The sequence below is a fragment of the Muntiacus reevesi genome, chromosome 2 (assembly GCF_963930625.1).
Source record: "Muntiacus reevesi chromosome 2, mMunRee1.1, whole genome shotgun sequence".
NCBI lineage: Eukaryota > Metazoa > Chordata > Mammalia > Artiodactyla > Cervidae > Muntiacus > Muntiacus reevesi.
In genome coordinates, this window is record NC_089250.1 from 91873918 (window position 1) to 91900129 (window position 26212).

Consider the following 26212-nt stretch of genomic DNA (forward strand, 5'->3'; position numbering starts at 1 on the left):
GTAACTGAAGTTATTTCTGGCTAGTGGGATTACAGGGGTTTATTTTCCTCCATACATTTTTAAGAGGTTTCACATTTCCTACAGTATTCTTTAACTTTCAGAATTACATAAGTCTATGTAAAAAATATACTTTGGGATTCAATGAGTTAAGTTTACATAAGAATATAGACAGCTGTTTTCTCTAGAAGTATTCCTTGAATAAACTGTCCAGGAAAAGGTAGGTGGACTACACTGATACTTCTGTAATTATCAAATATACCCATGCATGGGGAGAAAGGCTAAGGTCATCACAGTGTGGCTTTCCTCCAGGTCTAGTTACGTGGAGGACTGTGCCACACACCCTAATTCCCCCAGACAGCCCCTCAGTACTTGGAGGGTGATGGATGATTCAAGAAAAGTATGATTCAGACTCCAAAGATAAAAAGCACAATCCAATTTCTAAAAAATGTTCTTCAAAAACAAAATCCCAAAACAAAGGGCATCAGTATCAGTCGCCTTCTACCTCACCAAGAATTCCAGCATGTCTCTTGCTGTGTGATTCTCAAATTCTGTCTTAATCCTTGACACATTCACAAATTCCTAAAACAGGAGAATACACAAGGCCCGCTCCTCACAATCAAACCCACAACCTTGTTGTTTGACTGGGGCCAAAAGCTGTGACTTTCTGAGTAGCATTCAAAGACAGGAGCAAAGAAAACCTTTTCCAAGTCAGAACCGTTTCAATCTCCTTAATAAACACGCTCACCTTTATAGTACTTTCATAATTTATCATTATCAACTACTCAGTTTGTAAAAGAATCAGTTATTTTCTGATGAAGACTATGTTGTGGAAATTTTTTAAAATTTAGAAGAAAAAAAGTACTCAATATCTTTAGGCTTTAATTACGCTATTACTGTTAAAATGTTTGTTTTTTAAAAGCCCCAACCATCTTAGAGCTACGGCCATCCCTAACAGAGGTGACAGAGTCTCTTTCTCTGTGAAAATGAGACAATCAGCTGTCATGCCATGAAAGCAGCACTTCACCCCGTGGTCAGCGGGCCAGGGTCACCGTCACCGCCTCCCCTCACACGGGGTAACTGGGTTTGTGGCACTCAAGGAGGCGGCACGGTCCTGGGTCCCCAGAGCTCAGTGTCACATGACAGGATCTCACAGGTAAGAACTAAGTCCCTCTGAAACCAACATCCTTTAACACAAGAATCCAACCATTTCTTATGCCCTCTGACACCTCTCTCTCCCTGACCTCACGCTGCCTCACCATGGCAATGCAGGCAGAGGCCAGGGGCCAGGCAGGCCCCTCCTGCCCTCTGGTTAGCACTGCGAGCGCCCAGAGGCCCCCTCTGCAGCCTGCAGTGGGGCCCGCATGAGGGCTGAGCTCTGCGAAGCCAGAACCGGACTCTCTGCACCACATTTAACTTCTGACCTTTTCAGCTGCTGGAGCAAGTTGTATAGTGAGTACTCAACTGGGCCAAAGCCTGAATATGCCAGCAACTCCGTCTTTATTTAAAGACAGATTAGAAACTGCACGATGACATTGGCCAGGACAAAGCTTTGAGAACAACTACTTTTCACTTAAATCAGTTGCCATATGAAGAAAACCTATAAAGGTTTCTATAAAGGTTTCACCCGTTACATTAGCTAGACAGACTGAGGTGAAGCTGGAATTCAGTGTAAATCATTCTGAAATGCATGAAGCTGACTGAATAGGTTGTGGTGGTTTAATTGCTAAGTCATATCAGACGCTTTGTGACCTTATGGACTGTAGCCCACCAGGCTTCTCTGTCCATGGGATTTCCCAGGCAAGAATACTAGAAGGCCACATGAATATGCTTTATTCACCAAAATATATTTATTAATACTCTATTATTCATGTGGAAAAAACTGACATTTCCCAATGAAGTAAAGTTATCATGCTCACACTGGATTGCCCCACTCTGTTTCATAAGTTAGCAAATTGTGACACTTATCCCACTAGACATTCTGCTCCCAGCCCTAATCAAAATCAAAACAAAGATTCCAGACACTTTCCAGTACGTGGCATCTATGATTCACAGCAATTTCAGAGACGACTTAGTGCAATCTTGCTGTTTTTAGAGTTATAGAAGCTAAAGCCTAGAAGTGGTCTTTGCATACAGGAAGCTGGAACCAGGACCCTGGATGGAGTGAGATAAAAAGGAACGGTAGTAGGTATGAAAACTGATAAACCTCAATGGAAAAGAGAAAGAAAAAATAATATCATGTAACTGAAAACCAAAAGTATAGTCATACAACTATTTTGTAGTAGCTTACAAATAAAGTATAAAAAAGTCAGAAATATGTGTTAAAAAACTGTACAAACTTCTAGATGTTTAAGGTCCAAACTTTTTATAAGGACACACTTATACAAATTTTCAGGAAAAACAACCATTTTTATAAACAGTCACATTTGTCCCTGGACATAGTATTCATAATTGGCTTTCAAAACAAACTCAAAGTAAGGGCTGGACTTCAAACTTCCCAGCTGGTCAGACTGCAGCAGCTCCTTCACCTCGGGGAGGTACTCACTGAGCTGAATGCCTAAAAACACAAACACAGAAAGTTGGTGGGTTTTTTTTTTTTTAATTTTCACATAATTCTCAAATGAATCAAGATGACGGATGATAGAAACACCTGTGCTTCTATTTAAAATATAATGTCACTCTGCTGTTGGAAAACACTCTGTTCTAAATTCCTTCCATCTGCCAAGCATACTTACAGGCCTGACAATATGACATTCTTCACTTAGTAGGGGCTACATGACTGTTCTACATATTCGGGCTACATGTTTGACTCTAGTGGTCAAAAGAGCCATCAAAACAGCCACTCTATTTAAAGTCTTTATGACAATCTGCAATATTTTCATTTTTCTCCATAGTTTAAGCCATTCCTTCAGGGTGGAAGTTTTAAGTTAATAATCACTTGAAACACAAGTATTTCAAGACCAAGCAAACAGTATTCTAAGCAGCTATACAGTAAAAGTAGTAGAAGGTATCAGTGAAAAATTGCTTATAAACCAGCTGCAAAATTTGCAAGACAGGAATCCTGAATTATCAAGGAAGACAAAGTTATACCACATCTTCTTTAAAGACTTTCAGACATTTATCTGTCCCCCAGATCAAAGACCCACTGTTTTACCTGGATGGGTGGTCTCCCCACACTCCAGAAATGCCTGAATGCAGAGGCGCTTATTTGAGAACTGGTTTTTAATGTTTTTTTCCTAGGGTGATTGGTTCACTTAATTTTTTAAAAATTAATTTCCAGTCAACTTTGGTAATAAATATTTTCCTTGACTTTGATCAGCTTTCTTTTGTATTTCAAGTTTATTTTTGAAAAGACATAAAATTCTTTAAAAATTAAAAAAAAAAAAGAAAAACAAGTATTTCCAACAATTCTGTATTCTCCTATTAAGGAAATAATCTAGTAGAACACGGAGATGAATGCTATCTGCAGCATCTCCTACCTAACACACTGACGGTTTCTGAGATTAGAAGCAGGAAACCATGCCTTCGTCAGTCCTTGATGGGGCTGGAAAGCCAACAAGCATCTGTGTAGTTACATAACAGTATATACAATTTTCTCATTTGATAAATAAAGGAAATTGGAAAAAAACATTTTAAATTAATAAGGTAATATTTTATAACCTGTCATATTACCACAAGTTTCTCAAAATCAAATACTGTTTATTTTTAACATCATCTAAGTGCATAGTGCCATTTTTGGTACTTAGTATACAATAAAAATCTTATGATAAATGTTATGAGACTTAATCTGCAATAGTTATCATTCATTACAATCAACACACTGTCAATAAAGACTTTTTCTCTGCGAAACAGTATTACACTTGTGAAAATATCAATTTCCTAAAGATCAATTCTCTTAAAAACTTAGGACCCCATTCTAAGTGGGAAGTATTCATTGGCTCTAGGTGATGGCCACCAGGTTAATATTTCAGTCTAGTGTAGCAAATCTTTGGAATTTTAAGAGAAGAAAACAAGACATTTAAAAAAATTCATTTATTTCAATTGGAGGCTAATTACTTTACAATATTGTGGTGGTTTTTGCCATACATTGACATGAATCAGCCATGGGTTTACATGTGTCCCCCATCCTGATCCCCCCTCCCACCTCCCTCCCCATCCCATCCTTCTGGGTCTTCCCAGCGCACCAGCCCTGAGCACCCTGTCTCATGCATCCAACCTGGACTGGTGATCTATTTCACATATGACAATATACATGTTTCAATGCTATTCTCTCAGATCATCCCACCCTTGCCTTCTCCCACAGAGTCTAAAAGTCTGTTCTTTGCATCTGTGTCTCTTTTGCTGTCTCACAATAGGGTCATTGTTACCATCTTTCTAAATTCCATATATATGCATTAGTATATTGTATTGGTTTTTTTCTTTCTGACTTACTTCACTCTGTCTAATAGGCTCCAGTTTCATCCACCTCATTAGAACTCATTCAAATGCATTCTTTTTAATAGCTGAGTAATATTTCATCGTGTATATGTACCACAGCTTTCTTAACTATTCATCTGTTGATGAACATCTAGATTGCTTCCATGTCCTGGCTATTATAAATAGTGCTGCGATGAACATTGGGGTACATGTGTCTCTTTCAATTCTGGTTTCCTTGGTGTGTATGCCCAGAAGTGGGATTGCTGGGTCATATGGCAGTTCTATTTCCAGTTTTTTAAGGAATCTCCACACTGTTCTCCATGGTGGCTGTACTAGTTTGCATTCCCAGCAACAGTGTAAGAGGGCTCCCTTTTCTCCACACCCTCTCCAGCATTTATTGTTTGTAGACCTTTTGATAGTAGCCATTCTGACCAGTGTGAGATGTAGGTACCTCATTGTGGTTTTGATTTGCATTTCTCTGATAATGAGTGATTTTAAGCATCTTTTCATGTTGTTTGTTAGCCATCTGTATGTCTTCTTTGGAGAAATGTCTGTTCAGTTCTTTGGCCCATTTTTTGACTGGGTCATTTATTTTTCTGGTATTGAGCTGCAGGGGTTGCTTGTATATTTTTGAGATTAATCCTTTGTCAGTTGCTTCATTTGCTATTATTTTCTCCCATTCTGAAGGCTGTCTTTTCACCTTGCTTATAGTTTTGTTTGTTGTGCAAAAGCTTTTAAGTTTAATTAGGTCCCATTTGTTTATTTTTGCTTTTATTTCCAATATTCTGGGGAGGTGGGTCATAGAGGATCCTGCTGTGATTTATGTTGAAGAGTGTTTTGCCTATGTTTTCTTCTAGGAGTTTTATAGTTTCTGGTCTTACATTTAGATCTTTAATCTATTTTGAGTTTATTTTTGTGTGTGGTGTTAGAAAGTGTTCTAGTTTCATTCTTTTACAAGTGGTTGACCAGTTTTCCCAGCCACCACTTGTTAAAGAGATTGTCTTTTCTCCATTGTATATTCTTGCCTCGTTTGCCAAAGATAAGGTGTCCATAGGTGTGTGGATTTATCTCTTGAGTTTTCTATTTTGTTCCATTGATCTATATTTGTCTTGTGTCAGTACCATACTGTCTTGATGACTATGGCTTTGTAGTAGAGCCTGAAGTCAGGCAGGTTAATTCCTCCAGTTCCATTCTTCTTCCTCAAGATTGCTTTGGCTATTTGAGGTCTTTTGTATTTCCATACAAATTGTGAAATTATTTGTTCTAGTTCTCTGAAAAATACCATTGGTAGCTTAATAGGGATTGCATTGAATCTATAGGTTGCTTTGGGTAGTATACTCACTTTCACTATATTGATTCTTCCAATCTGTGAACATGGTATATTTCTCTATCTATTTGTGTCCTCTTTGATTTCTTTCATCAGTCTTTTACAGTTTTCTATATATAGGTCTTTTGTTTCTTTAGGTAGATTTATTCCTAAGTATTTGATTATTTTCATTGCAATGGTGAATGGAATTGTTTCCTTAATATCTCTTTCTGTTCTCTCATAGAAAATAAGACTTTTGTAAGAGCTCTTCTCAATTATTAAATGCCAGAGACTAATTAGGAAAGATGTTAAATTCCATGCAATGACATGCATTTTTTTCCTCTATGGCAACCTACTCCAGTATTCTTGCCTGGAAAATCCCATGGATGGAGCAGCCCGGCAGGGTTCATGGTGTTGCAAAGAGTCGAATATGACTGAATGACTTCACTCACTATAATATACTTTAAAACTGAAAAGCATATTAAGGAAGCATATAAATATTAAAAAAAAAAAAAAAAACAACAAAAAAAACTGAATAGCTCCAGGTGGGTAACTTAAATATATCTACAGCCTAAATTCATCCCACAAGCTGAAGTAATTGTTAGGCCGCCTAAGACTATGAAATATAATGGAAGCTATCTATATCTACCTTCAGAATCTGCCCTTTAAAAACATTTACTCTTGTAAATGTAAATAATATGGAAGTCATATTATTAAAAAGATTCCAAAGATAAATGCCTTCGGCTTGGTATTATTTTATATATATATAATAAATATATATTATTATATATATCACTATGTAATACATATAACAGTTTCCACTTGGTTTGTCCTTTGGTCAAAACTTAATAATCCTTTTTGTAAAATTATAGGTTTCTATTCATTTTCAATCTACAATATATAATCTAAAGGTAGCAGAAACTGCAAGGTGAACTTTAAATAGTACCATAAACTTAATTAGCCACAATTCGGTTCAGTGGCACCTTTACAAGAACTAACTTCATGGAAAGCATCAGATTTGGATCCAAATGAATCTCTTTGACAGCACAAAGAAATCAACCATATCCAGTTATTTCTTCAAGTCCAAATATAGAAAAGAGAAAGCTTAGGAGATATATTTTAACTGTTTGAATTTCAAGTATTTTTAAGCAAAAGATATTTTCTTTTGTTATCTCCATTATTTAATTTAAAATTTTTATTTTTTGACAATGAAATGGCTTAACTGCCTTTGTGTTATTTATTCATCTTTGAAAATAAAAGTGTTCATTAAACCTACTGTCAATGTGGGGTAGTCAAGAGTCTATTTTTCATAAATAAACCTCCAGGTCAGTACTGAGGTCAAAAGTTTGATCCAGAGTGAAACTTGTCGCATGTAAGCACCAAGAATTTGCTGCTCTTTCACCTCACTCACATGTTGGCTGGTGTGGTGAGCTCCACAGTTCTCCTCTGAGGCCCTCGTCATTTCAGTTTAACCAGGGATTCTCAATCAGAGGACCGCAGAGTGGAATCTACTACAGAAGTACTGCAAATGTGAATCTGTAAAATAATTCTAGCCTTTCAAAGAACAACAGTTTAATGAGTGTCTACTATGTACCAGGCACTGGGCTGGGCATGTCTTATACAGATCAAATAATGTGTCCTGCAGACATAGGTATAGAACATTTCCAACTGTATGTAAATGTCAGCATCATTAATAAAATTCACATCCATCTAGAAGGGCTGCTGAGTTTACAATAGTTTCTGTCATTGTGTACTTTTTTCCAGGTGGTTTAAAGAGAATGTCCTTATATCTTAAAAGATTGGTAAATATTACGTTAGCCTATTTTGCACATTGCCTGGATTTAACATCATCTGTTTTGATTGAATAATTCTATAATAAATGAGCTATACTTGTCTTTGTGTATAAAATGCACAAAATATCTCACCTCTAGTCTAATATTCTCCATATATTAGTTATATGAAAGGAAGTAAAAGTTAAGTGTCCTCTGCTTCATCTCCCTTCATAACAAACATTTAACCATAAAAGCCTTTTTACTTATTTGGATCTTGATCGGGAAATAGAAGTTTTGTTCTCTGTCTCAGGTATAAACATAAACAAAAGATACTCCCTTCTTGTTTATTTTTCAGGGGGTTTTGTCATACACTGATGTGAATCAGCCATAGAGTTACACGAATTCCCCACCTTCTTATTTATTTTGTCCTTAAAACTAATTTTAATATCCAAAATGAATTGGTAGAATATTTTGTGGTTTGTTCTCAAGCATGGTATGGCCAGTTTAGTGTGGGACACACCAAAAAAACTGCATTTCAGATTTTCAACCTTCACAAGAGTTAACTGGCCAAGCAGATGGCAACTCTACCATGACACAGCTCCCTTCCTTTATTTTAAACAAAGCTAAGTACAATACCATTTATTTATTTATTTATTTATTTTAATACCATTTAATTGTAACCTTCTGGTATTTGATATCTGGACAAATCTCCATTATTCTAAGACTTCAAACCAAAGAGTGACACTGTAATTTCCAATATTAACCAACCACTTACCATCTTTTAAAAGTTTCTGTAAGATTTTCACAAATATACTGTCTTTAGATACTTCAATTGGATCATCTTTACCATCCGAACTGGACCAGCTAGAAAACAAAACCACTGTGAGGAGAAAATGAAACCATGGCCATAATCTGAAATAAATGACTTGTTTGCTGTTGTGGATTTCTTTTGATATTTGTAGTGGGCTTCCCTGGTGACTTAGAGGTAAAGAACCTGCCTCCAGTGCAGGGACTTTGGTTCAGTCCCTGGGTTGGTAAGATGCCCTGGAGAAGGAAATGGCTACCCACTCCAGTATCCTTGCCTGGGAAACCCCATCGACAGAGGAGCTTGGTGAGCTACAGTCCATGGCGTTGCAAGAGTCAGACACAACTTAGCGACTAAACAACAACAGCAACAACAGGGGTAAAGAATCTTGAATTTTGTGACACTATTGAAAACTGCTTAAATAAAGGAGCTTCAAATTAGATATACCCAGTCTCTAGATATACCCAGAGTCTCTATATTAGATATAAGATGCTACAGCCAGGTAGCATATATTTAATGTCCAAACTAAGTAGTAAGGTATTTTTCCCAAGAAAATTTTGTAAGTAAGTAACAAACCTAGTAATGACCCCAAAGTATGACTTTTCAGAGCACAGGCAATAGTTTACACATAGTTTAAATATATTATAATATATTCTGTTTTTTATAAAATGACAAGCAGTGTCTCATGTAAACTAAATTTTCTTTATCTGGTTGAGATTATCTGCTACTGAAATACAAACCCACAGAACCATGCTCTGTAGTATTCAATGGCTACATCCCTCACACTTTGAAGCCAAGACAAGGAATTCCAGTCAAATGACATAGTAAGCTTTTTACAACTGGGAAGGAGAACCCAACAGGCAGAGCTAGATGCTTCAGAGGATGACCTCCAAGACCATATCTGACAACAATTTAAACTATCTATGAGTGATCACAGGAAGAAATGCTTTAGTAAAAATAGTTCCACTGCAATTTCTCAAAGCCACAAGAAAAAGGAAAACTGAGTAGAGAAGGCCTTTAGTACTCAAGTCATGCTCTCTTTAAAATTCTTTTCTGGGCCAAACATTTTTTTAAAAAAAGCATGGACTTCCCCTGGCGGTCCAGTAGTTAAAATTCCACACTTTCACTGCAGGAAGCGTGGGTTTGAGTCCTGCTTGGGGAACTAAGATGCTGTATCCTGTACAGTGTGGCCAAAATTTTTAAAAAAATTCTTTCCCTGGGAGAAATCCATCTCTACAACTGATTATTCTCAGTCTCTCTTTGCCAATGAATCTTACCACCACCATTCCAGTGGACAGAACACCTTCTCTGCAGGGAGATTACAGTGAAAAAGAGGTCTCAGTAACTTAGAAGACAATATTGATTGTCAAACTGTACTAATCTCTTATTAATAAAAAAAGTAGCCTCAAGTCTTCCTATGAAGAACTAGCCCAATTTCTGAGAAAATAAGGAACATATATATATTTCTGTGCAAATTGACAGTGCAAAATTTAAAATCAAAAGTAGAGAATCATGACTCCAGTGGTCTTAAATCCTTAAGCAATTCCTTAATTGCTGAATAAAAAAACTCAGGATTGCTAATGAAACTATTAACATTTTCATAATAAATTTTACCATACAGTTAGGTTACAAAATGACTTGATGCATGATATCACAATCTTCCTAAAGAGTCCTTTCCCAAAATCATGTGTTAGATTCACACTATGGGAACTTACTTATCTCTCTGAAGAGCTTTGCAAAGGATTTCCAGTTTTAGATCATTTATATTTACATCTTCCTCCTTCACAGCAAAACAAAAAAAATCCTCATTAAATCCTGATTTTAAAAAATATATGCTTCAATTTTAGTTATGTCAGCTCCTAATACTATATAAATATTATTAAGCTTTACTTTATAATTTTAAGAGTTTCCCTGGTAGCTCAGCTGGTAAAGAATTGCCTGCAATTCAGGATATTCCAGTTCGATACCTGGGTCAGGAAGATCCCTGGGAGAAGGGAACAGCTACTCACTGCACTATTCTTGCCCGAAGAATTCCATGGAGAGGGGAACCTGGCAAATTTCCCTTTCTATAAGATGTTAAAGCTGACTCAGGAGAGTAAGACTATCAATAATTTTATGTGAAATTGTTTCCGATTATTCTGAGATAACCAGATTTTATCAGGAAGCACGAGAGAGTCAAGATTTTAAACAGAGTAACATAACATAACATAACATAACATAATTTTAAACAGAGTAACATATTATGTCTTTATAATCTACCAAACTACTTGCAGTTGCAGGGCTTACTATTTACCCTACAAAATTATCATTACAATCTTTTTTTTCAAAGCAGGCTGAGAAACAGCTTCTCTTAGGGTGAGTACTATGAAGAATAAATTGACAAAAGCAGACTATCAGTTTGAGAAACTAACAATGACTTATTAAATACAAGAGAAAAAATGTCAGGACCTTGAAAAGCAGTTTTTATTTTTGCAGCGAAAAAGATACCTGGAAATGTGTGAGAATTATCAGGAGGTGAGCTCTTTTGACAACGTTTCTAAAGACTTTTATGTACTCCAAGAGTTACAGGTAGCTGAACCAGGTAGTCTTTTAAAATTAAGACATTTTCAAGATGTACTCAGTTCTTCAGAAAACTATACACAAATTGTGATCCTTACCTGAGATTATCAAGTGACTTTACATACCTCATCAATATATTCCAGCAAGTCCAAAGCCTTCTTGAAATCATACTCATTAGCTCTTCTGTTTTCTTCACAGATATACAGCTGTAGCAAGTTAAAACAAAGGGAGAATTATTGTAACTCATCCTATAAACAAGACTAGAGAGATTTACAGAGAAATTATCACATTTACAGGTATCTTTATAGAAAAGAACAGTGGCGCATTTGGAAATTAAACTACATCAACCTCACAACAAACTGTCTTTTAAAATACACCTATGTTCATTCAGTAATTAACTTGTATAAGTTGGTGTATATATAGCTTTAAAATATCAGTAAATTGCTCTTGCATTTTTAAAGTTGGCGATAATGCTTTTGAAATGTTCTCATTCAATAATTTTTTGAACACTGAGACTGATGAGAAAGCATGCAGTTGGCCCACAGTTTACTCAGAAGACAAGAAAACACATCAGCATGTTACCAACAGTTATCCCTGGCTAGTTAGATCACAGCTAACTATACAATCACTAATGTCCTGTTCACGTCATAAATGTCCTACTATTAACACTGCTTTTTAAAATACTGCACAAAAGCCTTTAACAGCAAGACAATATTCAAACCATTTCAGAAAAAAAGCTACCCATTTGTTGTCATTGTGTTACAACACTTTAAACAATATTTTATTTGTTTCTGAACCTCCTTTCTTCCCCAGTGTCAACATCTTTGAAATTGGGATGCAGTACTAAAATTGATAATGTATCAGAGTAAAGCTGGTAAAACTTTTTCCATCCTAACAGTATATAAAACAATGGTGTTACAGGCAACAGTTCCTCAGGTTTTTTAAATTAGATATGTTCTATCAGGAGAAGCTGCTATGAGCTCAATGTGAGCTCAATAGCAAATCTGTTATTAATACTAATAATGGCTAAAATACCAAAGTTTTTGAATTGCTTGCTTCCTTAGTAACGTAATTAGTGTAAACTCAAGGTGACTGTAAGACATTGCTCTTACATTTGAAATACTTTCTTGAAAGGAAAAGAGAGAAGAAGAATTAAGGGTGTAGCTGTATGCAATAAAACTGCCTTATTCTGGGCTGCAGCCCCTAATCTAGCTATGTCCTCAGGAGCCTGCTATGCTGCAGAGCAACGATGCGGATGGCACTTAGAAGCTGTGCAAATCCAGTTCCTAAAACCATCCTTCTTTTAAAGAACAGGAACTATATCTCTTCGTACATGTCTGTCTTATGCTAGAAAAGCACAATGGAAGCAACGTCTTCTGGCCACCTGGGCAAGCATCTTCAAGAACAGACAGAGAGCTGCTGGGGGCTGACCCTCTGCCTTCTGTTAACGGGCGTCCTGCTCCTAAGCAGCACTGACACCAGACTCCAGAGGACAGTGACCGGGAGAACAGGAAATGGAGATGTCTACTCTGAGAGACTGTACTAAGGGGCCACGGAAACACAGGCTGCTCTGAGACTAAGACGGTGTAGGACTGTGAAAAGCTCATACGCCAATGAGTTGCGATGCGGTCAGCACAGGCATGGCACTGAGACTCAGCTGTTTCTCAGCTAGCAGCTGTTCAGGCAGCGTCTCCTGGTGCAGCAGAAAGCGCTCTTGCTCAGCCATTTCTAGAAGACAACACAGGGAGAGGTATGAACATTCACTATTGCTCTGTCATCAACAAACATAAATTTAAAAAGAAAAAGGAACAGCTCTGAAGGTAATCCCATCACTATTCAACGATCTGAGAATGTTATTAATTCTGCTTATTCTTGATCCCTATGTTATAAATACTCATGGTCTTATCCAAGTCATATGGATTGTCCCAGCAACCAGAAATATCAGGGAGAGAAGAGCTAAGAAAACAAACCTGATCAAAGCGACTGTAGAGCAGATGGCAATTTCAGAGACAGAAGCCCCCCAAACCTGAAGTGTCTGTTTTAAGGTTGCTCTGTAAAGTACCTCTTTTTACCTTATGAAAGTGTCTCGAATAATCTCATTCACTAAGGGACATGATGAGAACTTTCCAGGAGAACACCACCCAGAGGACTGCACCAATCCTATTACCCAGCAAAGGTTATTTATCTCCGTATGATGAGGTAACAGGGCCTTGGGTCTGCATAAACCATCATGACCTGGCTTCACCCATGAGAACAAGCTGGGTTGCAGGAAAAAAGGGCTGAGAACTGTTTGCTAACAGCAGTTACAGCAAAATGGAATGACTAAAGCACAGATATGCTCATTTAAATACTGGCATCATTCCATATGATCCCAGTCTTGTAAAAACTAAATGGAATTGTTTTGTGCAATTTCCATACCTAAGAAAACAGACCGGAAGGATACAGAAAAAAGTCACAGTAGTTATCTCTAGGGTAGAGGGATTATATTATTCTATTATTTTCTTGTTGTTATTTTTCTATACTTTACAAATTTCCATAAGGAAATTTTTATATAACCAATATAAAGTTACCTTTTAAAAATCTATTCCCTTCAACTAGACATAATGTGATAATAGTCTGCGGGAAATTATTGAGGCTTGAAAATACTCTCATTGTACTAAGAAAGCAAAAACTAAGAAGAAGCGATCAGATGCAAAACAATAGCCAGATGTAAGCGGGAAAAACAGAAGCAAAACCTCGTGTTAAAATGTTTTCATTAGGGACTTCCCTGCTGGTCCAGGGATTGGGAGTCCACCTGTTAAAGCAGGGCACATGGGTTTGATCCTTGGTCCAGGATTCCACATGCTGCAGGGCAGCTGGGCCCGTGCACCACGACTGCTAGAACCTGCATACCCTAGAGCCCGTGCTTCACAACAAGAGGTGCTTCCATAATGAGGAGCCTGGGCACCGCAATTAGAGAGTAGCTCCCACTCACTGCAACTAGAGGAAGCTTGCATGCAGCAACAAAGACCCAGCACAGCCAAAAATAATAAAAATAAATTAAAAAAAAATTTTTTTAATATTTTGATTAACATGCTCTCTCTCTGACGGACAGGTTAAAATATGGCTCCCCCTGCAGACTACTAACCAGTCTTGCAAAATATATACACACTTCTGTAGAACAGGTACCATTAGCATTTAAAAATAAAAGACAGTGAAAAATAATTTCAGTAATAAAAGTTAAATGCTCCCTGAGGAGTCGGGTGGAGAGGGAGGTGGGAGGGGGGATCGGGATGGGGAATACGTGTAACTGTATGGCTGATTCATGTCAATGTATGACAAAACCCACTGAAATGTTGTAAAGTGATTGGCCTCCAACTAATAAAATAATATTTAAAAAAAAAAAAAAAAAAAAAAAAGTTAAATGCTAATCCTATGATGTGAGTACTCAATTTTACAAAAAGTAGAACATTTTTCTCAAGGAACACCCAGTGTCTCTGATTGTTAGAACTACGCATTTTGTAGTGTACCCTGGGTCACTACTATGGGCTTCCCTCATAGCTCAGTTGGTAAAGAACCTGCCTGCAATGCTGGAGACCTGGGTTCAATCCCTGGGTTGGGAAAATCCCCTGGAGAAGGGAACGGCTACCCACTCCAGTATTCTGGCCTGGAGAATTCCATGGACTCTATAGTCCATGGGGTCGCAAGGAGTCGACACAACTGATCAACTTTCACTTTCACTTTCTTTCCAGGTCACAAAGCTAGTCAGTTGGAAAAAACATGTAAAACAAGATTGGTCTAATTTCTGTTCAGATTCCTTCCACTACATCTACTCCTTGGAAGAAGAAAGTGACAGCAGTGGAATGTAAACTCAGACCCCAGACAGACTACTCCTGTCGCCAATACCCCTATTTACATATACTTCACCCTGAACCACATGGCAAGACACCTCCCCGAAGTATGGGATTAGGTATATTCACGCTATCCGGGAAGATACTGCTCTTAGGACTTTTCAGGGGACAGCCAAGAAATACATTCAGAGAACAACCATGACTCCATGTGATACATAAAATTCAAATGCAATAATACAGGGTTCTTCCTCACCTTCCTTCTATATTTATACCTCCATTCCCTTTGGTTCTCAAAAATAATATTCTCAATCATTTTCTCAGTCTACAATATACAGATTGTGAAACAGAATAGTTTCACTACTATGACGTCAACAATTTTTGAATTCTGAAATCAAGAGCTTCAGAATTACCACCACCTACAGCAAACCCACTGAATAAACATGTTTCTTGGCATGGCCGTTCGTTCTTAGCATGTGATTCGCTAAGTGTGTAATCAGAGTACTCTGTCCAAGTCATTTGAATTTATTCTTTAGGAATTCTTATTTAAAGCACAAACTACTTTTCTATAAAAAGAGAATTCCAATTATATAACTGAGTAATTGTCTAAGAACACTGAATAGAAAGGGGATGGCTCCTGTCTCTAGAGGATCCCATTAACTGATAATAGGAATGCATTCTAAGATTACACTGACTGCATAACTGATTGTACGTCTTCTTGTTCAAATACTGCCTTTTACCTTCAATTTTTTCTTGCAGTGTATCTTCTGAAAAGTCTGAAGCTAATGCCGCCAATTTACTCAAGCCAAGAAGGGTTTTTTTCTTTGCAAAGTAACGAGTTTCCCTATTTGCCAAACCCAGAAGTGTTGCATGAGCCTACAATAACAAAATATGAAAATTGTGGTAAAATTCTCGGTATTAATTCAAGTTAAAATAATGATTAAGTAAAACCCAAACTTGGTTTCCCCCCTTCAAGCTATATCAATGAAAGATCAAGTCACTATTAGCAAAACTTAAAACAGATCAGCAGCCTACTTTGAGAGTAATTACACAATGAATTATCAGCCACTCATACTAGTCACTGGGAAAAGAGACATGTATAAAACGTTTGCTCTATAATAATTATATGTTCACTACAACACTTTGTCAATGAGAAACTTGAATTTATTTAATGTCTTTACTGATAATTTGAACATTTCTATTATAAGAAAATACTCATTACAAAAAACGGCCAATGACTGCTATTTATGTGTTGAAGTTTTGTGCTTTATTTTACTGTAATAGCAGTCAAATTATAATAGGCTCCATTTCTTTTAACTGAGATATAACAAGTAACGTCAATACCATCATAAATGAAAAATACTTTTATCAAGTTATGTGAAAGATACACATTTTAAAAAAATCTGTAGTATTTAACTCCAAAAACACCTGGCTACAAACTAAATAAAAAATCGCCTAAATGTGATCCATACAGCTGAAACCTTACCTTTTCTAATTCTTGGCTATTAATTTCATGTAACCAGCTGAGATGTTCATGAGCTTGTAAAAAATTCGCCAACTGTCCATGCTGAGAAATGGGCTGAGATAATAATTTGCCTCGCTTTCCTTTCTCCAGATACCAACGGAAGAGAAAGTCTGAAAAATTCTGTAAAGAACAAAGCAAGAATCCAATAGTATTTAGTAATACAGTTTCAAAAAATACATTTCTGATGAAAAAGTATTAAGTTTTTTCCCAAAGGTCTTAGACTCCAGCATGGAAATCCTGTTTTTAAACACCAAGTTCCTAATTGTAGGGTCCTCAAATGACTTCATCTGACAAAGGAGGACATTCAGATTCAGAATGGGGATCTTGCTCAACATCACCCAGAATCTAGATGTGCTCTGTCCAATATGGTAGTCACTGCTCACATGCAGCTGTTTAAACTTAATCTAAAATGTAAAAATCAATTCCTCAGAGACATCAGTCACATTTCAAGTACTCAAAAGTCCATCTGTGGCCGGAGACTCCCATTTTGGACAGCACACATGAGCAAGATCTCATTACCAGGAAGGTCTACTGGACACTGCTGGGACTCCATCCTTCCAGGATGAAAGATTCCAGGGTAGAACTGTGTGTCAGGCATTGATGTGACTGGCATGATAAATCAGAATTTATCGAGGCTCCAAATGCCCAGGCAATTTCCCTTCCAGGACATTTGCTGGATCCGGTAGTAGAGTAAGAGGTTGGGTTGGAAAAGAAGACAAGTGTCCTGCAGGCTCACACATTACTTATGAGATGTTTCCACAAAAGGGGGAATTCTACAAGGAACCACCAGTCCCATTAGACATTTGAAACCAATTAATTCATTGGAATGAATGAATGTAACAGAGGCAGCAATGAAGCCCTGGCCTACCTCTATTCTTGATGAATTGAGTGATCTGCCTTTCATTTTATCTGCCTTCCAGGGGGAAAAACCAGTACTGATTTCCATCTTTATGGTTCACACACACAAAGTCCAAAATACAACTTAAAAATTGTTAGATATAGGAAGCAGAAAAATATGAATATGTAGATAACAGAAGCAGACTTAAGAACGATCATCTTGGAATTAGCACAAAAGAACTTTAACTAGTAAACAAATTTTTTTTAAAAAAGTAAAAGAAACAAAGTAGAATGCATGGACAGCATCAACAGAGAATAAGAATCCTTAAAAAGAATAAAAATTATGATAAGCACAAAGTACTTACTTTAGCACTATTATGAAATACAAGATAAGTCAGGTCCAGAAATCAGGTAGTGATCAAATAAGTTATATCCAGTCAACGAAATACCATAACACCATTTAAAATGTGGTTGTGTGATATTCAATGATATGGACAAATGTCTGTTATGTATTAAGTGAAATAAGCAGTTAATAAAACATGCTTCATAGATTAAAAAGACTATAAACCAAATGTTTAAAAAAGAGTTCTCTCTGGTGTAGAATTATGAATGATTTTTTATCTTCTTTTTTCTTTATGGTGGTTTCCTGAATTTTATACAATGTTATGTTTATAAAAATCAGTTTTTACAGAAAGATCAACTGGCTAAATAAACTGGCTTTAAGGAACAACTTAAATTTACATAGTGTCATAATGGGAACTTTAAAAAAAATATTAGAAATTTACAAAAAAGGAAGCATGATGTCAAAGAAGGAAAACAAGAGTCTTAGGTAAATGGGAATTTGAGCTCTCTTAACAGTAGCATCCTATGCTCCCAGGATCGTCCATTCAAACTGTGGAACTCTACCAATATTACTACATCTAAGTACTTTGAAAATATAAAAATAGAAATAAAAGTCTTGACCTATTTTTCAAAGGTCAAAGAATCCTTCTGTAATATTTATATATAAAAAATTGTCTGACAATTTACAAAGAAACATAATGTACAAATTAGTATCCAGTAAACTGCAAAAGGACTGCATCATCTTCCAAAAACACCAAGTAAGAACTTCCCTGGTGGTACTATGGATGAGAATCTGCCTGCCAGTGCAGGGGGTATGGGTTTGATCTCTGATTTGTGAAGATTCCACATGCCATGAACCAACTAAGCCCAAGTGTCACAACTGAGCCTGTGCTCTAGGGCCCAAAACCTGCAACTACTGAAGCCCATATGCCTAGGGTCTGTGCTCTCCGACAAGAGAAGCCACTGCAAGGAGACACCACAGGCTGCAACCAAGAGTAGCTCCCACTCACCAAAGCTGGAGAAAGCCTGCATGCAGTAACAGAGACTCAGTGCAACCAAAAATAAATAATTAATAAAATTACACATAAAAAAAAAAAAAAAAACTAAGATGTAAAATGGTAAAGACTTACATACAGGATTCACTGCCTACACCTTTGTGCTCATTACCTGATCAGCAAACTGGGTCATGTAGCGCTGCAGTCTGGTCTGGTTGTCAGTCTGCTCACACATTTGTACCAAGATATCAAAGTCACAGTATTTTTCTGCCAATGAAGCAGCCCATGGGTACTGGCCTAGTGTGACTGTGGGAATGAGAACAGATGGAAAAAAAAATCCTGTTAGCGAAAACTTAGTACGTAATAAAAAATAATATTCCTTGAAATTTTGCCTTTATTCCTATTACATACTAAAAGTAATTAATGGAAAGCTTTCTAGTTATTGGCACTTAGTTTCATAATCCATATAAACTCATTAAAGATGTACATTCAGCCCTTCCTCCATCACTGCCCACCTAAGATGCTACTCTCCTGCTTCATGGAGCAAGACAAGCTCCTCCTCTGTGTCTTGGCTGTGACAGTCTGGCTGCATCCTCTGCTGCAGCCTCATCACCCATCCACACCCTCAAATGGCCCTCATCTGCTCTGCCCGGTGGTTAAGCCATTCCTATGAAGGTCTCAGACCGTAACAAGTTCTTTGAGGGCAGTCTCCACACGCTGATAATTTACTCCTTTGTAAATCATCTTCAGCATTGTCTACGATACTTTTACCAGGTAAGTAATGACAATGAGGCTGAAGAGATGAACACAGAAAGCCATACATATGAAGAGTTGCTTAAGTTCTGACCTACAACTGGGTTAACAATGTTGTACTGAAAACCACTGCCTGAATGATCTGACTCCTCCATTCATTCTGTAGATGCAAAGACCCACTGCCCTCACTATTAAATATCATGCACTTACGAAGCGGAGATAAGAGATCTGATCTTTTCTGTAGGTATTCCATTTCCAGATTGCTATATCTCTCTTGATCATTGGATTTGTCCACAGACTTGAGCTGAGAAACATAACCATCCAGGAAGCCATCAATCAGTGCTACTAACTGCTCTGTTAGAACGTTTCGGAGGTTGCTGTCTGCCTGAGGATAAACCATCTTCAGGACAGTCCTATGCTGGCGCACTATTGCTGTTCGGATGCCAGCAGGACCACTGGTTGCTGTGAAATCACACAAAATAAAAGGACAAGTAAGGGTTCCATAATGGCTACAGAGAAGATCAACTGCCTAAAAATTACATCCTGTCACCTTTGATGGAAAAAGAAATCAAACAGGGGGTCAGTAGACACTTGTCTATGTACTGCTCAAAACCATCTTCTCTATGGAGATGGCCTCGGCAAAGTCAAGTAAACCTGACTCTTCTTCCTTCTAAATTCCTTTAAAGCTACTCCACTTACTTCTGTGCGTTAAATTAACATAAAATGTAGTCACTACTTTCAGGGCCTGCTTCTATGAATAACTATACATACTAAAACCTAGTAGATGCACAAGTATCAGTTAAAAAATTAAGCTATAGAGACAGCTGCAAATTATTTCAAAGGAATAAAGTGATTTTTCATAAGAACTGCTCATTTTGGAGATGTCACTTATATTATTTTTTATTTCACTTACAAACTTGTACTAGGAGAATAATATGACTTCCTAAAATAATAGACCATTAGAAATATATTTTGGGACATCCTAGTGGTTAAGAATTCACCTGCTAAGGCAGGGACACAGGTTCAATCCTTGGTCTAGGAAGATTCCACATGCCAGAGAGCAACAGCCCACGTGCCACTACCACTAAGCCCACATGCTGCGGCTGCTGAAGCCTGTGCGCCTAGAGTCCGTGCTCCACAACGGGAGAAGCCAGTAAACGGCAATGGGGAGGAGCCCTGCTCGGCACAACCGAGAAGAGCCCTGTGTCCTGGTGTGCAACAAAGAACCAGTGCAACCAAAACAAAGAAAAACATATATAAACTGAACAACTGCTAATGAATCTGAAAATTGGGATCGGTGCTTGCAATCTCACCTGTCCATGGAACATACTCAGGTTCTTTATCTCCTGGCTCTTCTCTTTTATACAAGGAGTTTCTATTTTGTCGATAGTGACTAGCAGCTTGCAGCATGTCCTGGAAAATGAAATGTTTTATCACATGCAGGAAATGAGGGATCCCAGGATCTCTGAGATTATCTGAAACATCAACCTCTATTATTACAAAACATTACTCAGCACAGGCCTGTAGTATTACTTTTTGATTCTTTCTGCATTTGAAATTTGTTTTACTCCACAATCTAACTTCAATTATAGAAAATTATGGTAACCAAAGTAGGAAAATCATCACTACAATGTCCATGAGGTAAAATTAAATGGAATGTTTTCAGTAAGCTTTTGAGTGATTAAAAAAAAGAAACTTATTTGTTGTTGCTCATCTGCTAAGCGGTGTCTGACAATTATTTAGATAATTACAATAAAATTGATACATTTACAATGATATATATGTCCTTCTCCAAAATAAAAGGCTTATTTTACCAAACAGAAACTTTTAATATGCAAAAGGCACACACTCAAAATGTCTAACTGACTGATAAAATTACTGATGTTTTCCTAACTTTTTGGAATTAACTAATGGCTAACCCATTATGGATTGCTGGTGATGCAGAGTAGGAATATGGAAACCACTTTCTCCTCTGTCCATGGTTTGGGCTTTGATTTGCTAGAATCTTCATATGTTTGTACCTTGAGAATACCGTTCACATTGATCACCACTTCCGCCCACTCAACTGATTCCATGGATGTGTCCTTCAAGACTTGTTCCTCATGCTCCAGTAAACACTCACAGATGGTATCTACCTGGGACACCTGCAGAGGACAGAGACCGCACCCACTAGTAAGAGAAATCATGCTGACAGGTGACAATCACAACTGCCTGGAATCGACCCAGCAGGCTTTTTTCACTAAGTTACATCCTCTGCTTAGTAGTCAGGGGTGTAGTCAGTGATAAAAACAAATTTTAAAACCAAGGAAAGTTAGACTCTCTTAACTTTTAAAAGGTAGCGAGCCCAAATAACAGTCTGATAAATAAGCAAATTCTGAACTGTTAGCAGGTAGACTTATTTAAATATCAAGTAACTGAAATATTTATTAGAGTTATGAAGGCTCAATGCCACCTTTAAATAGTATTAGGTTACAAATAATGTCACATTACAATGTAAGACCCTAAACTACTGAATTAAACAAATGAATCAACAGATTAAAATAGTGATTCAACTGGCTAATGAACTGGCTAATTTCTTTCTTTGAGGAATTTATTTTCTTTAGACATAATAGAGATGTTTGTAGAATAGTAGTAGCTACATAAAAACTAAATATATAACTTGTAACTGTTCTTTTCTTTTTTATTATTAATTATTAACACATAAAGGTAACTGAGGAAAAATGTTAAGCACGGAAACATTTGCTTCCAGTTTCAGCTCAGAAGTTAAGCTTTCATCCCCCTTTATTTATCAAGTGGCTATCTGCTTGGTAGTTAGAGTTGGCATAGCATTGGGCACGCAAAGATAAGAAGAAATGGAAATCAGATTTGCTGCCCTCAAGGAGCTTACTAACCAGATGAAGGAACAAGACAAACATATGCACAATGCAGCCCAAGTAAAATCACTGTCTTACAAGTCTTAATGTCTTTCTGATGTCACTCAAAGTCATCCTAACAGCCCAAGCAAGACACCTCTGGCACACTGAATTTGTGAGTTTTTTACACTGTTACTGTGAGAAAGATAATGAAAGCAAATGTGACATAAAGGCAGAAAACGACACAAAAGCAAATGAAATGCCAAAACATTTGCTAAATACCCTACACATGTTACATGTTCAGTGGTTTCAAACACTGCTCATAAGCTGTACCAACACAGTTGGAAGGCCTGTTCTGAAGTTGTGAACTCGCTTTTTAAAGCCCCAGGAGGTGTGGGGCCCCTTCCCAGACTGGAGGCAAGGTGGAGGGTGCATCTTCAAGCAGCGTCTGTATTATTTTATCTTTCACCTGGACTGCGAGATCACATTGCCCACTAATTAGACCCTGACTTGGGTTAACCAGTCTCTTAAAATGCTAATACCTGTTTGTAATGTAATTTAGCACTTCCAAGTGGATGGACAGGTAAAAAGAAAAAAACTTGATACATGGTAAACTTATGTGTTCCTTCTTCAGTTCTCTTGAATTCTGTTTTTTTGTTATGATTATGCTGTGTGGGAGGACCTTTAGAACTTTACCTAAAGACTAGTAAATGCAAAGAGAAGTGAAGATAAATGGTGATGTAAACAATCTTAACTACTATCATTTTCTACATGGAGCGCTCTTTTGAGGAAGCAATCATATTTTAGTTTTCTTCTCCTGTCATGTCCTACAGTGCTACTCATCGATTATGCATCCATCTAACTGATAAGTCTCAGACTCTTCTTTTTCTCCCCAGTTAACTGGGAAATGGACACACACTCAATTAACCAGTATGTTCTGTACTTTGATCTAAAAGTAGAAAAAGGAATCAGGCTCTTACTCAATTCAATCTGCCATTAATCATTAAAATAAAAACTTTTGTTTTATCATGTAAAATTATGTATGAATAAAGACAAAAATGTGGAGAAGGAAATGGCAACCCACTCCAGTATTCTTGCCTGGAGAATCCCATGGACAGAGGAACCTGGTGAGCTACAGTCCGGGGTTGGACATGACTGAAGCAACTTAACACATAGCACATTCTAGATGCTAGCATTGATTACCAAAGCTTAATTTCCATTTTCCATAGTTCAAAATCTTAAAATCCAGGGGATGAGCCCTTAAATTATTTTACTTCTGTTTACTTTCTCTGGTGACAATTCCGTCATGCCCTAAATAGGAAAATGTCCAGTTCTGGCTAATTTACCACTGTTATGCTTATCTTATCCAAGTCCACCTAAATAGTGCTGTCCCTTCAGAATATTATGAACATAAGTGATTTGATAATTTGTTGAATTACTGAGTGCACCTTCCCAATAAAACAGAAACTGGTCAGGCGCACTGTTTCTGCCTGATCTGAGCTGAACTGTGCTCACAAGCCACTCTCCCTCCCCTCACAATAGAAGATCTGTGCAAATGCACCAACCCTGCCATGTGGCGAAGGCAGGAAAGGACAATTAGGACATTGTATCTGGAGGACAAATCAGCCTTCTCCTGTCCCATCCTCAGTGGGGTATGAGGAGCAGTTATGGGACATGTGATGTCCTGTGGTGCCACAGGACCCGGAACTACCCTTCTCTTTGGTGATTATACTTTAAAAAATGACCTTGCTTTGTGTATTTTTTTCTGTAACATATTTTCAGTGCATCTTTTTCCTTATTAAATCCAATATTCAAATAAAATGGTGAACATGGGGGAAAAAAGACAAAAAGGGATACAAAAAATGACAATAGTTTGGTTAGATAATGAAATCTGAGGTGAATTGTCTTTCTTTGCTTTAATTCAGATTTCAGGCATACTTCCTTGATTAAAAAACAAAATAAAACAGAAAAGTGTTTTGCCTTACATTCCCTAGAAAACAAGCCCAAACATATAAAAATGATGTCTTCTTCAAACTAGATACATTTATGGAGTCAACAGATCTGAACATAGTTCAGTGTCAAATTATTTTCAGGTTACAGTATATCAAATATTTAGAATAAAAGAGACTCTTGGCAGAGGCTACTAGTTGCTAGATTATAGTTAAATTGTAAGAGGAAGGAAACAAAATTAGAAACATCAAACAGAGAAGTTTCCCAAATGCAAGAAACAATTCCACATTCCACAGAGTTGGGGGAAGCTAGCACTGTTTCTAAACTCAGGTAATGCCACAAAGGTAGGAGGGGCAGTTCCAGGGATTGACTATGAACTCCAGAAGCAACCTATTAGCATGCCCAAAACACTGCTGTACGTGACTCCGAGCAGGGTCTGTGGTCCCCACTGAGACAAGTGGCCCTTGGGTCGTGGTATGAGTCCTTACTCATGGAGACAGGAAGGCAGCCCCGTCCTTCACAAGGCTGCGAGGGTCACTCAAGCACCAGAGCTGTGGGCTGATTTCCAGCACCTTCATCTCTTCTCCCTCCCAAGTTTACAGTAGGTTTTCCTTTTCTCTGAAAATAAATCTGACTTTAAAAGTGAAGTGGGGAAAAAAAAAAAAAAAAGTGAAGTGGAGGGTCCTCCCAGGTGGCCCAGTGGTTAAGACTTCACCTACCAATGGAAGGGACAAGGTCGATCCCTGGTCCAGGAGGATTCCACATGCCATGGGGCAACTACTGAAGCCCTCACTCCTAGCACCTGTGCTCCACAACAAGAAAAAGCTCACACACAGCAATGAAGACTCAGCACAGTAAAAAATAAATAATTTTTAAAGAAAGATGCAGAGCAGGATCCTAGCAGGCAGCCGAGAAGAGTTGAGAGAAGGGACTGTCTACAAAGCTGTGGGCAGGAGTAAGCGCACCCGGACAGGACGGCGTAGCCTCGAGCTACAAGCGGCGGGGAGCCACGACTGACTCCAGGCCTGAAGGGGCGCTGGGATGGAGCAGCTGCTGGACGTACAGAGAGGGCAGCCAAAGAGGAGGCCGGTCCAACAGCAGGCACAGCAAACAGGCAGAAGCAGCAAGGGAGGAAGGTGGGGACAAGGCTCCATCAGACCAACAGGAACGGAGGGGCCGGGGAGCCCACTGTGGAGATGTCCCCGATGGGGACAAGAGGGCTGCGGAGAAGCACAAGGAAACATCAGACACATCGTCAGCTTCCCACGCTCTCACCCACAGGGAGTGATCAGTGAGTGATGCTTCTGAGTGATAATTTACCCAGAAAACATGGAGTTCAACGCAAAACTCAACGAGATCTTCTGTCCTCAGCGCTCCCCTTGCTGGGGGTCCATTCAGTAAATGGCAGTGCTCCAGAGTCATGCTAAGGGGAGGAGGGTGCTCAGCTCACCTCTCTGAAGAAGACGTCTGCTGGGGTCAGGTTGGATGGGACATCACAGTCCCTCTTGTTCAAAGCCATCAGGATCGCTGTGTTCATGAGGTCAGGAAGCCTCGAGTGGTGGTTCTTGAGGATGATGGCGGCAGCCAGCTTCTCAGCGTGCTCACAGAGCAGCAGCCGTGTGGCCATCGGCGTCCCTCTCACTGGAAAAGTGCCGAGGCGTCTAAAGAGGCCGACCTTGTGGAAAGACGAACACGTGTTCTTAGAGAGCATTCAAAGTAAAACACAGGAGGATGCGGTCGTATCTCCACCAGAAGCACACTGGGCAGAGAGAGGCTGGCCCCAGTCTCCCCCAGAAAGATGTCCGGCTGCTGTCTTTGAGGCTGTTACACACACACGCACACACACATTACAGGGAAGTATAGGTGCTTATTTTCTAAGGTTACACTGACCCCAGAGATTCTGTCAACTACTGTTGTCTCTGCCTGCCTTACTCCCCAAATTATTGTCTATGGTTATCAAAGAATTATAAAATTGCTCTTTTCTACCTACATTAATCAACTCCCCTCAACTCCAGACCTTTGGAACTAGAAGCTCAGCAGTCCTCATGTTCCAGAATACTAAAGCCAGGGGGAGGATGGGGTCTCTAACCCTCTGCATCAGCTGCCTCTTTACTTGATGCCCATTTCTGCCTCGAGAAGGAGAGTTTATATTTAAAGCTATTTCCGTAGATACAAGTATGTAGTTGTACATTTCCCCTGATTATTAATGCAAATCTTTCAACGAAATAAGCTCCAAATATTAAAGGAAATATAGAGGCGTAGGCAGAGTGGGACTT

General features: G+C 38.3%; 1 protein-coding gene across 1 annotated transcript in view; it reads right to left on the minus strand.

Moving 5' to 3' along the window:
- Window positions 1-1825: 1825 nt before the first annotated feature.
- Window positions 1826-26212, minus strand: part of NUP133 (nucleoporin 133) — a 53272-nt gene continuing 28885 nt past the window's right edge. Inside the window, exons 15-26 of the mRNA XM_065922330.1 lie at window positions 25387-25611; window positions 21156-21278; window positions 20448-20547; window positions 19345-19596; window positions 18554-18687; window positions 16169-16327; window positions 15423-15558; window positions 12465-12583; window positions 10981-11061; window positions 10012-10076; window positions 8267-8355; window positions 1826-2554 (exon numbers count right to left, since the gene is read on the minus strand). Coding sequence (XP_065778402.1) covers window positions 2418-2554; window positions 8267-8355; window positions 10012-10076; window positions 10981-11061; window positions 12465-12583; window positions 15423-15558; window positions 16169-16327; window positions 18554-18687; window positions 19345-19596; window positions 20448-20547; window positions 21156-21278; window positions 25387-25611 — 1620 coding nt within the window. The 3' untranslated portion in view covers window positions 1826-2417. The remainder of the gene's footprint in view (window positions 2555-8266; window positions 8356-10011; window positions 10077-10980; window positions 11062-12464; window positions 12584-15422; window positions 15559-16168; window positions 16328-18553; window positions 18688-19344; window positions 19597-20447; window positions 20548-21155; window positions 21279-25386; window positions 25612-26212) is intronic.